Source organism: Cottoperca gobio, chromosome 22 (genome assembly GCF_900634415.1).
Source record: "Cottoperca gobio chromosome 22, fCotGob3.1, whole genome shotgun sequence".
In the NCBI taxonomy this organism is placed as follows: domain Eukaryota; kingdom Metazoa; phylum Chordata; class Actinopteri; order Perciformes; family Bovichtidae; genus Cottoperca; species Cottoperca gobio.
The window spans coordinates 5,885,397-5,897,991 of NC_041376.1; the positions used below are offsets into that span (position 1 = coordinate 5,885,397).

Genomic DNA, 12,595 nt, shown 5'->3' on the forward strand with positions numbered 1-12,595 from the left:
AAGAAGAACTTTATTGATCTCTCACTGGAACAATTCAATTGTTACAGCAGCTCAAGAGACAAAGAAGAGGAAAAAAGTGACTGAGTGATGAATAAAAATGAAACAGGATAAAAAAACAAGACAGAAATTCAAATAAAGTAAAAAATAACAGCTATATAAATATATACACATTTCACTTATTGCACTTTTAAAAAATATATTTCAGTTATAGTATAGTAACTGTTAAGAGATATTGGAAATGTGTTATTCCTAGTTGTTTATATATCGTTAGTAAATTATTATTTTTGAATGGTCAATTGCAGAAGTAATTAGACATTCCTACTGATTAATTGCTTAAAAATGTTGTTTTGTTTATATAATGATCAGATATTATTCAATATACAACCCCCTCTGCTGATCAAAGCTGCAGAGTAGGTTGGTAAGGATTGTCCACAGGCAGACACAAGTAGATCAAATGAAAATGATAACGCCCTCTTAAATGCACCTTTGCAATTCCTTTTTAAAATACAATTAATTTAACATTTAAATAAGGAACTAAATTAATTGGTCAATTAAATGACTTTAGTTTGCATATCATGATCACTACATGCTGCATTAGACAGATTAAAGTCTCATTAAAGACACATTAAGCTATTAAATTCATAATAGCTTGTTTAAATATATACATTTATTAACTGAATTAAATTAAACACTTTAAAAAAAAAAACTCCGGCACAAACCTTTGTCCAGAGGCACAGTCCATTCAGTCCCTTATGTTGTGACTTTAGCCTGTAACGTGAGGAAACATAAGGAAATACACAACGCAATGCACAGGTTTGTCTCCTTTTATTGACACATGCATATTGATGAGGATGACTTTTATTATATCCTGGCTCCCTAAAGGATTCATAGGATTTTCTATCTTCCACAAGATGTTGAATGAGGCCGATTGTTGGGTGCTCTTGAAAATAAGGACATTCACACTGTGGAGGCAGTGAGGTGAAACGAGAGGCATTATGAAGCTGTACAGTCCAGATGATCCACAGAGCACTCTTGTGGCCGATTCACAATGTAGCTTTATCTCGCAACACAGCGTGGCGTTCTGAATGTGAACGTGATTTTGCTCAAACCAAAGTCAATAATAAAAGCAGTGAGTATAACGTCATTCTCCATTCAGGTGTGTCATCCTGCACTGTCAGGGATGCCTGCTTTGCTCTTTCTAAAATACCAATCCCCCCCCCCTCAGAATACAGCACAGTACTGGCCTGAAGTGCAACACTGAGTGATGGCTTTCATTCTCTCTTAATAGTTAATAACACAGCACCAGTCAAACGTTTATAGACACCGCATGTTTTAGCATACTTGGATAATAATAGCATCATTTTTTATTTATTGTGAATAGCATTAACATAAGAAAAGGGAAAAGTTACAAAGAAAATACTTCATGTGTATTTAATTCGAGGGAAAAATACCTAAAACTCAAATAGAATAGCCGTTACTTAATTAATGCTGATTAGGTACCTGTAGCCAACACTCATGGTGGCACCCTTTATGTGTTTTCATAATATTTAAGGAGCACACCGGCCTGTAATAAAGCGCTAATTAAGAGTGCCGTTATGATGCAAGAGCTTGCCAATCATCATGACCTAATGACAGAAAGGCAAGCTGTCATTACTCTTAAAGATACATTTCCGTTGAGCGTTGTGGTTTAAATGATCCAAAAGCTTCTAGAAAAGCTCTGACTTGGATATTTCTCGGTTCAATTCTATACGTGTTCTTTTCAAAAATGTTTGACGGGTACAGTCGATGCTATTTGAAAACGTTCTCCAAATATTACAGGTAGGAACGTGTGCTATTCTTACACAAACGTTCATCATTCCAATAGAGCTGGGAGGCCGAACCGGCCATGAGCCGATCCTCTGAATTCAAAAGAGAAGTATGAAAACCCGCAGACAGTGTCGCTCTTTGGGACCAGACAAAACAGTATTCTGAGCTCTCCCTCTGGTGATCCTTTGGGCTCATGGTTTCTTTTTAGGGGCATTGGGTGTGTTGAATTTGAAAAAGATAATGTCGCCGTCCTCCACCACGTAGTTCCTGCCCAGTTGCCTGTATTTGCCGGCAGCCTGTGAAAGAGGACAAATAAAAAATTGTATTCAAGGACGTTTCTCAGAACGTCAAAGCCGTGATTGGCAGACACCAAACAGTGAGCAAGTTCAGGCTTATAATTAGACTCTATAAAAACACACACCTTCGCCGCATTTTCACTCCCTTCCTCTTTGAAGTCAACGAACTTCATCACCTCCGCCATGATGAAGCCTTTCTCAAAGTCCGTGTGGATCTTTCCTGCAGCTTGAGGAGCCTTGGACCCTTTCTGTTGGAACAAAACACGACAGAACATTTGATTTATTTATCTATAACTGAAAACATATCAAGACACTAAAACCTCAAACTGATTTTATCCATGATAGGCAACAACTCCCCATACTAACACAATATGCTGCCCACAAACGTGTCAAAAAGCAGAACATTTATTTCCAACTCAAAACGGTAAAATACATTTAAAAAATAATAAAGGTTCACTGGACCTTATACTGTGGCCCCTAAAGACAACATATTATTCAATTATTTGCCCCACTAATCATAAATATGTAATATTCCCATTTTATAACAAGGCCACTTAATATTTTAGTTATTAAATATTTAACAACAATTTATTTAATTTAATTTAAAAACAACTAATTTTTATCAAAATCATCATCAATTTACAGAATATTTATTTTGCTTTAAAAGAAATAAACATGTTTCTTTAAACAAACACTTTTTTTTTTGAGGACATAATGTAACGACAAACTTTAAAGAAAGGTTATTCATATCACAGCACTTACCCTCACGGTCCACGCTCGCACCTCATCCGGTCCCGCTGTGAAGAAGTATTCCAGCTGCAGGGCTGCGTAGCCGGTCTTGATTATTTTGGTCAAGACACTGGAAACACAGAGGAGCCATGATGAAGCAGTTCATACAAACACATCTTTAAAAAAAAAATGTGCATTCAATGCTAAAAGCCTCAAATCTGTGAGTTATTGGAACAAATATAGTTCAGTTCTTTACTACTGCTTTTGTAGCTTTAAACAGAATGATACAATTATTCAATGTCAGCTGACTCAAAGGCCTTTTGCACTGCAGACACTTTGACAAGAGCATCTGAAATTTACAAAAATAAACTATTAATAACTAAAATAATTGAGAGATTAAATCAACAGTCAAACCTTTTACTCAACACGGATGATTTACGATGTTCTTGCTACACTCGGATAATGTCTCACCTCTGCGTCTTCATTTCCTCGCAGTGTTTGTTCCTTTCCTCTTCCTCCATTTCCTGCAGTTTTGACTCAATTGATCCACTAACCGGGATGACGATAGCGCCGGGGTCATTAACATCTACCCACTCCTTGATTTTCGCCAACCTGAGAAAAAAAAAAACAGGCAACAGCGCAAGTTTTATTCTAAATGTTCAACAATAGCGGGGTACTGGGCACACTGGGTAAAGTGAACGCACACTTACCACTTGTTCTTTTTTCTGATGTAATCCTTCTCAGAGAGATTAACCAGGTAGATCATGGGCTTGGATGTCAGAAACAGGTATTTGTTCAACACTTCAATCTGTGGAGAGAATTTAAAAAAAGGGTTTGGTTCTCAAAATCTAAGAGCTAATGTGCATCTCGTCCCCGAGAGTCTCAAATCCCACTGATGCCGTAATGACCAATCAGACGCCTCCGTCCATCAGGAAAAGAAGTCGACCGCAGGGAAAGCACAATGACACCAAACACTGAATTAGGTGAATGTCTTGTTTGTTTTTTTACATTGGAAGCTTCTAGTGAGGTTTTCGAATAAAGTTTAAAATATCTCGATGCAAAAAAAAGAGAGAAAGAAGCTGCACCGCATTCGAGTATTAAATTAGAACTCGAATATCAACGTTATGAATAAAGATTCAAACTATTCGGTTTCACCTACTGTGAATACATTGCATCTTTCCACTGATCCACACAGCAGCAGAGTAACACATTTTTAAAAAGTAATATTACACCGAACACTTGAGACACACAAGCCTGACACACAAGCTCATCCAAGCACACACACACACACACACACACACACACACACTACCTCTTTGTCGTTCCACTCGTTAAATCTGATGGGTTTCTTCTCCTCCTCTACCCAGTTCTTCACCTTCAACATGATATCCTGAAGCAAGAAGCAGCAGGTTATAAGATCTCCTGCACCCCCCCAGTGAAGCATAGTGACACATATGAGACAGGACAACGTAGCACAATCACTTAACTTACATATTCAGGTTTGAGTTTTTTGTCACTTCCTCTGACGGCAGTTTTCTCCAGCTTGTCAAGGACTGGAGCGATCAATTCCTCGTCCTTTAGTCGCAGCTCCTCGTGGATGATCTCAATGTCCCTCACTGGGTCAACGTTTCCCTCCACGTGGATAATATCCTCATCATCAAACGCACCTAAAGCACACAAGCGTTGACAGATGAAGTCAGCCTATTACAAAGAGTCACACATTTTGTATTGAAGACTTCAAATGTTAAAAAACGCTGCCTAAATAAAATATTCTAAAATTTAACACCCAGATCTGACAATAAGAAAGACAAATTACGAGTTTGAACACTCTATGCCATTTTTGATACTCATTATTATAAAGTATTAAGGTGAGATACTTTGCTATAGAACAGAATATATTCACAGGTACTGTATCTACATGAGTGAATTCTTAACATGAGCCTTCTTCCCCTTTAAGAGGAGTAGTAATGGATCTTAACTTGCCCTCCTAACACCTGCTCACTCCACTCAGTGTAAAGTACACAGCAGCTGCTGACAGTAGTAGTCATTGAGCAGTGATTCCTAAACAGGCGCACTTGTACTGCAGAGGCACCTCTGCAGTTTACAGGGAAACTCATTAAAAAATTAAAAAATGTAATTATGTATATTAATTATATTAATTACATTAATATATAAATGTACATTTTTATTATGATTTAATTTAATTAACATTTTGAGTCAGCTGTAACACCTGTGTAGCGATTGAGAGCACATGGCGAGCAGTTAGAACACAAGCAGAGAAGTCTCGACAGTTATCTAAACGTGACGAATAAATGGTTGTCGTACAAATGTCAATTTGATTAATCTAAAAATTGTCAGTTCAATATTATGAAGAAATGGTGTAACAGTATCCACTTTTACATAGTTCAAAGTGTTAAATAACTTCTGGTTTAAAATCAATACAAAGAGGAACACATTTGTAACATGTCAGACGGTGTTGATGAAGGGGTCGTTTAGTTCTTCTGACAGGGTTATGGGGGTAGATCAGCAAAAATATAGCTCACGAGTCATGTGGAAGATGCCGTCACATGCACTGATGTGGGAGAGAAAGGCGTTTCCAAGTCCCTGTCCTGCGTGAGCTCCTTTCACCAGACCAGCAATGTCCACAACATTTAGAAAAGCTGGAACCTTACTAAAGAGACAAAAACAGACAGACAAGGAGGGATCCTCAGTGAGACAGAAGTCCATGGATGCTGGACAAACTACAACTAGCTGTCAGGACACAACACACACCTGAGTGGTTTGTGGTATTGGCAGAGGAAATCATAGCGCTCATCGGGAACAGGCACCCTGCTCTCATTTGGGTCAATTGTGCAGAATGGGAAGTTTTCTGCGGCAGCTTGGCTTTTGGTCAGCACATTGAAAAAGGTGGATTTCCTGCGGGTGACAGAGTCAGAAGAGTGTAAACAGCAGTGCAATAATGTACCCTGAATGATGAATCCAACATTTGTTCATTCATTTACAGAACAATTATAAAAGCATGTACATACCCAACATTAGGTAATCCCACAATTCCAATTTTTAGAGAGGTTCCAAATCTTCCGATTAATGGAGGCTGTTTGGGGACATCGGTCTTTTTTGGGGGCATCTGCGAGAGTTACAACAAGTTGGTTACACCATGACCCCATGTCAAAATATTTCACCAAAGCAAGGCTTATTTGTACTAACACCTCTGTCTGGCTAAACGTCATGTCTAGGCATTTAGTAGCTCCATTCTGTTGAACTAGCGCCACTAAAAACGTGTTCTGGCAGCTCATTCAAACACAGCACGTTAGCTAACGTTAGCTAGTGATCAACCGCTCCTAGCTACCTGTTAGCCACAATATCTGACTAAACAAACACTAGCGTCTGCATTTTCCAGTCATTTCAAATAGCCTGAAAGCTAATTATCTGAGAAAACTTCTCTTTTAGTACCTTTATGTCTTTTTTTAGATTATGGACTACGTGGTGTTCACTCCTCTGGTATCTGATCACACCAGCCGTTCCGGTGGAAAGACAAGTTGGATAGCAAACCGGAAGTGTTTTGACGGGAGGGGTCTGTGATTGGTCGGAACAAGAGTTGCAAAGCACTGCATGAAGCTGCGTTTTTAGGTTCTTTAACATTATATATTAAATGTGTATTATTATTATTATTAGAAAATGTTATGTTATGTAAGTATTACTCTTCTTTGGATATAATATTTGTGAATAAACTGGTATATATCTTTGCAGTTTACTTTACAGCCTGCCTTGCCTTTACAGGAAGTGTTTAAGAATACTCAATAAATAGGCCTAAAGCCTACTATATGGTGAAATTATGGAGGCACATTTCCGCCAGTAAAGAAACAAATGAGAAGAAAACTTATAAAAATAAATATAATAAAATAAAAGATCTTGTAGGTCTTCTTAATGACAAACTTTCTCGAAATAATGATATAGTATCAAAATAAATGTACCTCAAAAGTGTGTAAAATAACTCATTATTTTTTAGGTAGGCTACTAAGTATAGGGGTTAACTCATTATTTTTTAGGTAGGCTACTAAGTATAGGGGTTAACTCATTATTTTTTAGGTAGGCTACTAAGTATAGGGGTTAACTCATTATTTTTGAAATTCTAAGTCATTACTTTGGAGAGCATCTATTTTTAAAACTTTATAGATCTTTTGTCCAAAAACAGTTTACAAAATTATCTCACAAGGTCCATTAATATTGTAGTAATGTCAGTTTTCTGTTGAGTGTAGTGCAAACGATCTTTCATATAGTTACTTCACGTTATATTTTTATGTTGATATTCAATTCAAACCATATTTACTCTTCTCCTCATGTGCCTGTCAGTAAATACAAAACTTCAATATTAGCAGAACTATTTCTATACCATCATTTAAGTATTAAGTTAAGCATATTCTAACCAGCAGCAAATGAAAGGTTAAGGTCTCAGCAATAAATAAATGTTTAATGTAAACAAATTCCAAAATATACTAATATATAGTAACAGAGTATTGTTTGATGTATCCAGTATAAACTGAAGGATTCACAGAAGACGTAAAAACATTTTTTCATTCTGTAAAAGACTTTATTTAGCCAAAAACTTAAACTGTGACACAACAGGGATTCATTATGGAAGTTCGCTGATGAATGACGGTGCATGCGTAAGGTCCAAGCAGTAATACTTTTATTTGTGTCAAGAAAAAATAAATCATTCAAATTGTTTGATGGGGCAATGTGACCATTACAGTACACTACACACTGTTACTAAACAGAGCAAATTACCCAAGTAATCTTTTATTGTTTATGTACAACACCCCAAAGAAAGTACGTTCCACCAAAACACAAAATGAAAAAGAAACATGGTATTTAAAAACAGTGGAAACTGGGATCCTGACAGTTTAAGAAACCAACTACATACAAACAGCAAAATGAGAAATAGTAATAAAACTGCCACAGAAAATACTGAGCCAATAAAACAAACAAGACTCAGAAGTTTTTTTTGTATTCCCGTTTGTTAACTGTTAGAAGGATACCCAAAATATACTTCACAGATTTCCCCCAAAGTGAGGTGAAAAGTTAGGCCTCGAGTCGATGAACAAGTGATAACTTTCTGGTTCAGAACCGAATCATTGTTCATTTCTACTTGAGCGCATTTTCTGCCATTTTAGTTTATTCTTATACCTAATCCTTCCTACAAATTTGGTATCGATAAATTCACTCCTGACATTGTATTGCTCAGACAGACTGCATCTTTAGGACCATTTTTTAAACCTTCAATACATTAACAAATCCAGAATTTATATCACATTTATAATATGGTCCAAAAAAAAACATAAAAAGACAAGCATCTGAACAATAACACTGAAATTGTTGTTGACTCTTCTTTCGCTGCTCAGTAGTGACCTGTGGGGGAAAGGACAGGGTTGATTTATATCAAAAACAATGAGAGCATCATTTTTACAAGTAAGTGTTTTGTGGATTATTTTAACTGTACGTGTGAAAGTTACATAAATATCTGAATTTCATATAAACTGTAAATATGCAATTTAAAGTTCTACATAGGTTACAAACTTTTTTTATTCAGATTCTGTATTTTTATGTACTATGTGCAACTTTACTGTAAGGAAGTGGTATTTCACTTAGTTTGTAATACCTAGCAATGATCTGGTTTTGGAATATTGAGTACTATTGTGATACAATATATGTGAAAGATCAATAAAAAACACATTCAAACAAACTGTAAATATGTAAACATTATAACCCCTGCGGTGTCATTTTAGGAAATGGTTTAAACATACGTGGCGAGTAGGACCGGGACCGGGATCGTGAGCGGTACCCTCTGCTATAGTAAGGAGATGGAGATCTGCGTCTGTGGGCGAGAAACATAACCACAACACTCATGGTTATTCATGAACAAGATAAACTTGAGTTGTAAAATCCTCAAAGTCAAATGTACTCTTGATCTTTAAATACTAGTAAAAATATACTGGTGTATTAAAGCCATTGTAGGTATACAAAACCTAAAACTTAAAGAGCCGGGGGAGGGGGGAGTAATATTCAGAGACTAATGTCACTATATCTGCAAGTTTTTCTCACGTAAATTTGTGAGTTTAATCTCAGAGAATATTTAAACAAAATTCTCATAAATGTACGACTTTAATCTCAGAAATTCTGAGTTTTCTTTTCTGAATATTACCACTCTCTCGCAGATCTGCACTTTTTTTTTTTTTTAAACCTACAAATCATCAATAGACTACTACTACTGGAAAAACCACTCACCTGTAGGATCTGTACTCTCTGTCGTCATAGCGTTCATAGTCACGATCATAACTTCTGTCATAACCTCTGACGGAGCCCCTGTCATAGTCCCTTGAGGTACGCTGCGATGATGAACCACCACTACTACTACTACCCCCACCACCACCACCACCACCTCCGCTACCACTGCCACCGCCGCCGCCACCGCCGCCGCCACCACCACCACCTCCACCACTGTAAAAACACACAATAAAAGATGGTGACTCCTTAGAATATGCCACACAGTAGCTTCCAGAAATTGTCCCTACCATAATGACAAAACTGCCTGGTTAAGAAACACTCACTACGTGGGACGTCCCATGTAGATTCCAGGAGTGGGTGTATGGGCTCGTTTTGTGATGGAGAAATCCACTCGAATCCGGCGCCCATCAAGCTCCATCCCATTGGCACGCTCCTTGGCCTAAAACCCAATAACACAGTTAGAAGTGGAATTTTAAAAAACTAATAAAATAATGAGATAGTTTGCACAAATGCCCCTTTCATACAGGGGCATGTGTACCACGTGGTCTATTGAATGCATACTCAAACGGCACATAACCCATTTATATGGTGGTTGTCACTCCTAACAGAGCCTCCGGTCTGGACTGTAGTTATGTAGGCTTTCATTTCACTCTGTCAGTAAACATGCTTTATGTCTCTCATTTACAAAATACATGGTGAAAAACAACACTTTACACGTTACCCGAGTCCAATTGATGTATCAAAATTGCTTATTTATTGGCGAACACCCCACACTAATCAAGTATTTGTTCTAAAAAAAGGATTTGCTGTGTAATGGGTGGTAAGGAGTCAACATTGCCATATTCCCATCTTATCCTCCATACCTCCTTGGAGTCCTCACGGGTCTCAAAGTAGACAAAGGCAAAGCCTCTTGAGCGACGCGACTGCTGGTCATACACAATGTTGACGGCACTCAAAGGGCCGTATTTAGAGAAAACCTCCCTCAGATCCCTCTCAGTTGTGTACAGACTCAGTCCAAACACACCCAGACAGTTGTTGGGGTCTGGGTTGGCCTGTAAGAGCAAAAAGAAGAGTGTATTAAAATGGTGAGTAACTGACCTGCCATATCACTGTTATAAATCCTGCGTTTCTTTGTAATTCAGAACCTGGGTTCTTTGGTTAGAGACGTGGAATTCCTAAAGATTGGACACAATAAAGGGCTTTTACAAATGAGTCGACATAAAATTGTTAAATGTAGACACAGAAAACTACAAACGAGTCAATTAAATTTATTTAGAATAAGTTTTCAAAAGAAACGCATATTCAAATTTCAAATTCACAAACTGGCAACCCCAAAATCAAGAATGTAGATGAAGCACTTAATATATATAGATATATACACATACCCTGTTGCCAATGTGTCTGCGACGATTTGACATTGGGGAACGGCTATGGCTTCTATGCCGGCGGTACTCCCAGCTACGAGATCGGCTCCTGGATCGGCGTCGGTGGGAGCGGGAACGAGAGCGGGAGTGGTGTCTGCGTGAGCTTCGATGGGAACGGGACCTGTGGATAGACATGAACTTAACTCTGAGCATATCATTTATTTGTGTCACATGCACACAAGCTTCAGACATGTATTTTTAGAGTCAACATGTCACAGCCTAACTTGAAAACACCATTTTCATATGCACATAGAAAGAAAATCAATCTCACCTAGATTTGGATCTGGATCGAGATCGGGATCTGGACCTGGAGTGTCGGGAGCCATCTTTTGAGCGTGCCGGTGAGCGGCTGGAGGATTTTGCTGAACCCCGAGGGGACGCACTCCTCGAGCCAGGCCGTGAGTCCTGGACAGACCACCAGACACTGAGATAAGAAACACTCTAAAGCCAAGTGTGTGCAAAATAAAGGACCAGGAGGTGACAGCGTTGCCCTCTACATGCCCCCTTCAGAAAGAGTTCACCACATTTTGGCATTTAACAGGTTTGACACTACATATATAGGAATTTGATTATAAGAGGTCATACATTGCAACAAATATAATACAATAAAATAATATATTAAAATTAGAGATTGAGTAATTTAGCTGAAAGACAAATTGCACAAAAATTAACCTAAAAAAGGTATTGAAGAATTGACCAGTGATGTTTCTGATAGAGGAAAAATAATTGTGCATGCTTAAGAGAAAGAAACAGGATGAAATACTGTAGCAGGCTGTTAGGAAATTACTCATACCCTGGAAAACTTCTGATCTTAACTTCATAACTTCTTTAACTTCATTACTTCATTACAACCCTCCATCTCTTCTTTCTTCAGTTTGACATTATGACTTCTTTTTCCTCCTCTTCCCCCATTTATCATCTGCCATTACAACACTAGTAGTGGGGATAGATCTTGATCGCTTCTTTTCAGCATCGAAAACATTAGCATGCAGCAACAGCATCAGCGCCAAACAATAACAACTTCACATCTGACACGTCTTCCGCCTTTTTCTTTCTTCATACCTCAACCTTAATAAAGAACAAACAAGGGTGATAAGGCATGTTGGTTTCTGTAAGAACCAAAAAAGGTAGAAAAAAAAGAGCAGCAAAACCAAGAAAACAACATACATTAGCTGAATACACGTTTGTATGTTAGCATGATATTGTCTTGATTGGTCCTAAATGACTACATATACGGATACAAAACTGAACATTATAACCATTAAAAATTGACTTGTAGATATTTTGTAGTATTTACCGGTAGTCAATATTTCCATAGTTAACGTTATTTAACACATTAGCGATAACGTCAAAGTAGCATGGCAAGGGGCGGCCACATCTCACGACTGCTATGTTTTGTAGGCCGCATGTAACGTTACGGATTTTAAACATTTGCGATACATTCATTACTCATCTAGTTAACGTTACTCACATAAACGCAATATAACTAGAACATATAGCATTCAGGGTTATAGCCAGCTTTCAAAATATTTTGCCATTAACGTTATCCGACCTGCAAACGCAGCTAAGATTTAAGCTAACGTTAGATGTTTCCAACTGTTAATATCTTAACCTAAAACCACAACTCACCTGCTCCCTAAAATCTTTCTCGTTGTCGCTCATGTTAATGTAACTAATGTTAGACAGCAGATACAAGTGTAAAAAAGTAGGCAATAAATTGACTCTAACGACTGATTTAAATCGCCTGTCGAATTTACCGCATAGCAAACCAGTTTGAGCTGAACTAGCTAGCGTTAGGTTAGCATGTATAACGGAAACATTCTGCGTCTAAAAGAGATCATTTCCTGTTCCGGTTTGTCAGAATAAAAGCTTCCTCTATTTTTATATTAACATTTTTATGATACAAACATGACTTTTTCTCAATCACTTCCATGTAATGTGACAGTAACTCAAATATAACACCAACATGCATCACTACACAGGACATACTTCTTCATAAGGTTTTCAGAGCTTCTTCTAATAAATATTTCTATAGAAAAGTCAGTTTCTCAATAA

General features: G+C 37.6%; 2 protein-coding genes across 8 annotated transcripts; both read right to left on the reverse strand.

The window, feature by feature from the left end:
- Positions 1–808: 808 nt before the first annotated feature.
- Positions 809–6,423, reverse strand: ola1 (Obg-like ATPase 1). The gene is made up of 11 exons (XM_029461410.1): positions 6,285–6,423; positions 5,861–5,958; positions 5,604–5,747; positions 5,375–5,502; positions 4,323–4,498; positions 4,144–4,221; positions 3,542–3,639; positions 3,303–3,443; positions 2,865–2,961; positions 2,228–2,350; positions 809–2,102 (listed from the first exon to the last, which is right to left on the reverse strand). Exons 2-11 carry the CDS (start codon positions 5,956–5,958, stop codon positions 1,998–2,000), a joined length of 1,188 nt encoding a protein of 395 aa, XP_029317270.1. The 5' UTR covers positions 6,285–6,423; the 3' UTR covers positions 809–1,997.
- A 973-nt stretch (positions 6,424–7,396) lies between these two features.
- On the reverse strand, positions 7,397–12,381 carry LOC115027622 (transformer-2 protein homolog alpha-like). Of its 7 annotated transcripts, none has more exons than XM_029461069.1 (10): positions 12,170–12,381; positions 11,603–11,608; positions 10,812–10,945; positions 10,502–10,661; positions 10,262–10,291; positions 9,980–10,168; positions 9,440–9,555; positions 9,117–9,329; positions 8,636–8,706; positions 7,397–8,240 (listed from the first exon to the last, which is right to left on the reverse strand). In XM_029461069.1, the coding sequence occupies exons 1-10, from the start codon at positions 12,200–12,202 to the stop codon at positions 8,230–8,232; spliced, it is 963 nt and encodes a 320-aa protein (XP_029316929.1). In that variant the 5' UTR covers positions 12,203–12,381; the 3' UTR covers positions 7,397–8,229. The 7 variants fall into 7 exon arrangements, with proteins under 7 accessions (XP_029316929.1, XP_029316927.1, XP_029316930.1 ...); XM_029461067.1 differs by having other exon boundaries at positions 11,382–11,608; XM_029461070.1 differs by lacking the exon at positions 11,603–11,608.
- Between the last annotated feature and the right edge of the window lie 214 nt (positions 12,382–12,595).

Bases quoted from the DNA above. Each gene is read 5' to 3' on its own strand.
- ola1 (XM_029461410.1), bottom strand. From the start codon at position 5,958: ATGCCCCCAAAAAAGACCGATGTCCCCAAACAGCCTCCATTAATCGGA. The intron at 5,748-5,860 runs GTATGTACATGC...TGTCACCCGCAG, and splicing joins GTGGGATTACCTAATGTTGG to GAAATCCACCTTTTTCAATG. The intron at 3,640-4,143 runs GTAGTGTGTGTG...TTCTCTCCACAG, and splicing joins ACGAGTGGAACGACAAAGAG to ATTGAAGTGTTGAACAAATA.
- LOC115027622 (XM_029461067.1), bottom strand. From the start codon at position 11,459: ATGATAAATGGGGGAAGAGGAGGAAAAAGAAGTCATAATGTCAAACTG. The intron at 10,662-10,811 runs GTGAGATTGATT...GTCTATCCACAG, and splicing joins CGATCCAGATCCAAATCTAG to GTCCCGTTCCCATCGAAGCT. The intron at 9,330-9,439 runs GTGAGTGTTTCT...GTGTTTTTACAG, and splicing joins TACATGGGACGTCCCACGTA to TGGTGGAGGTGGTGGTGGTG.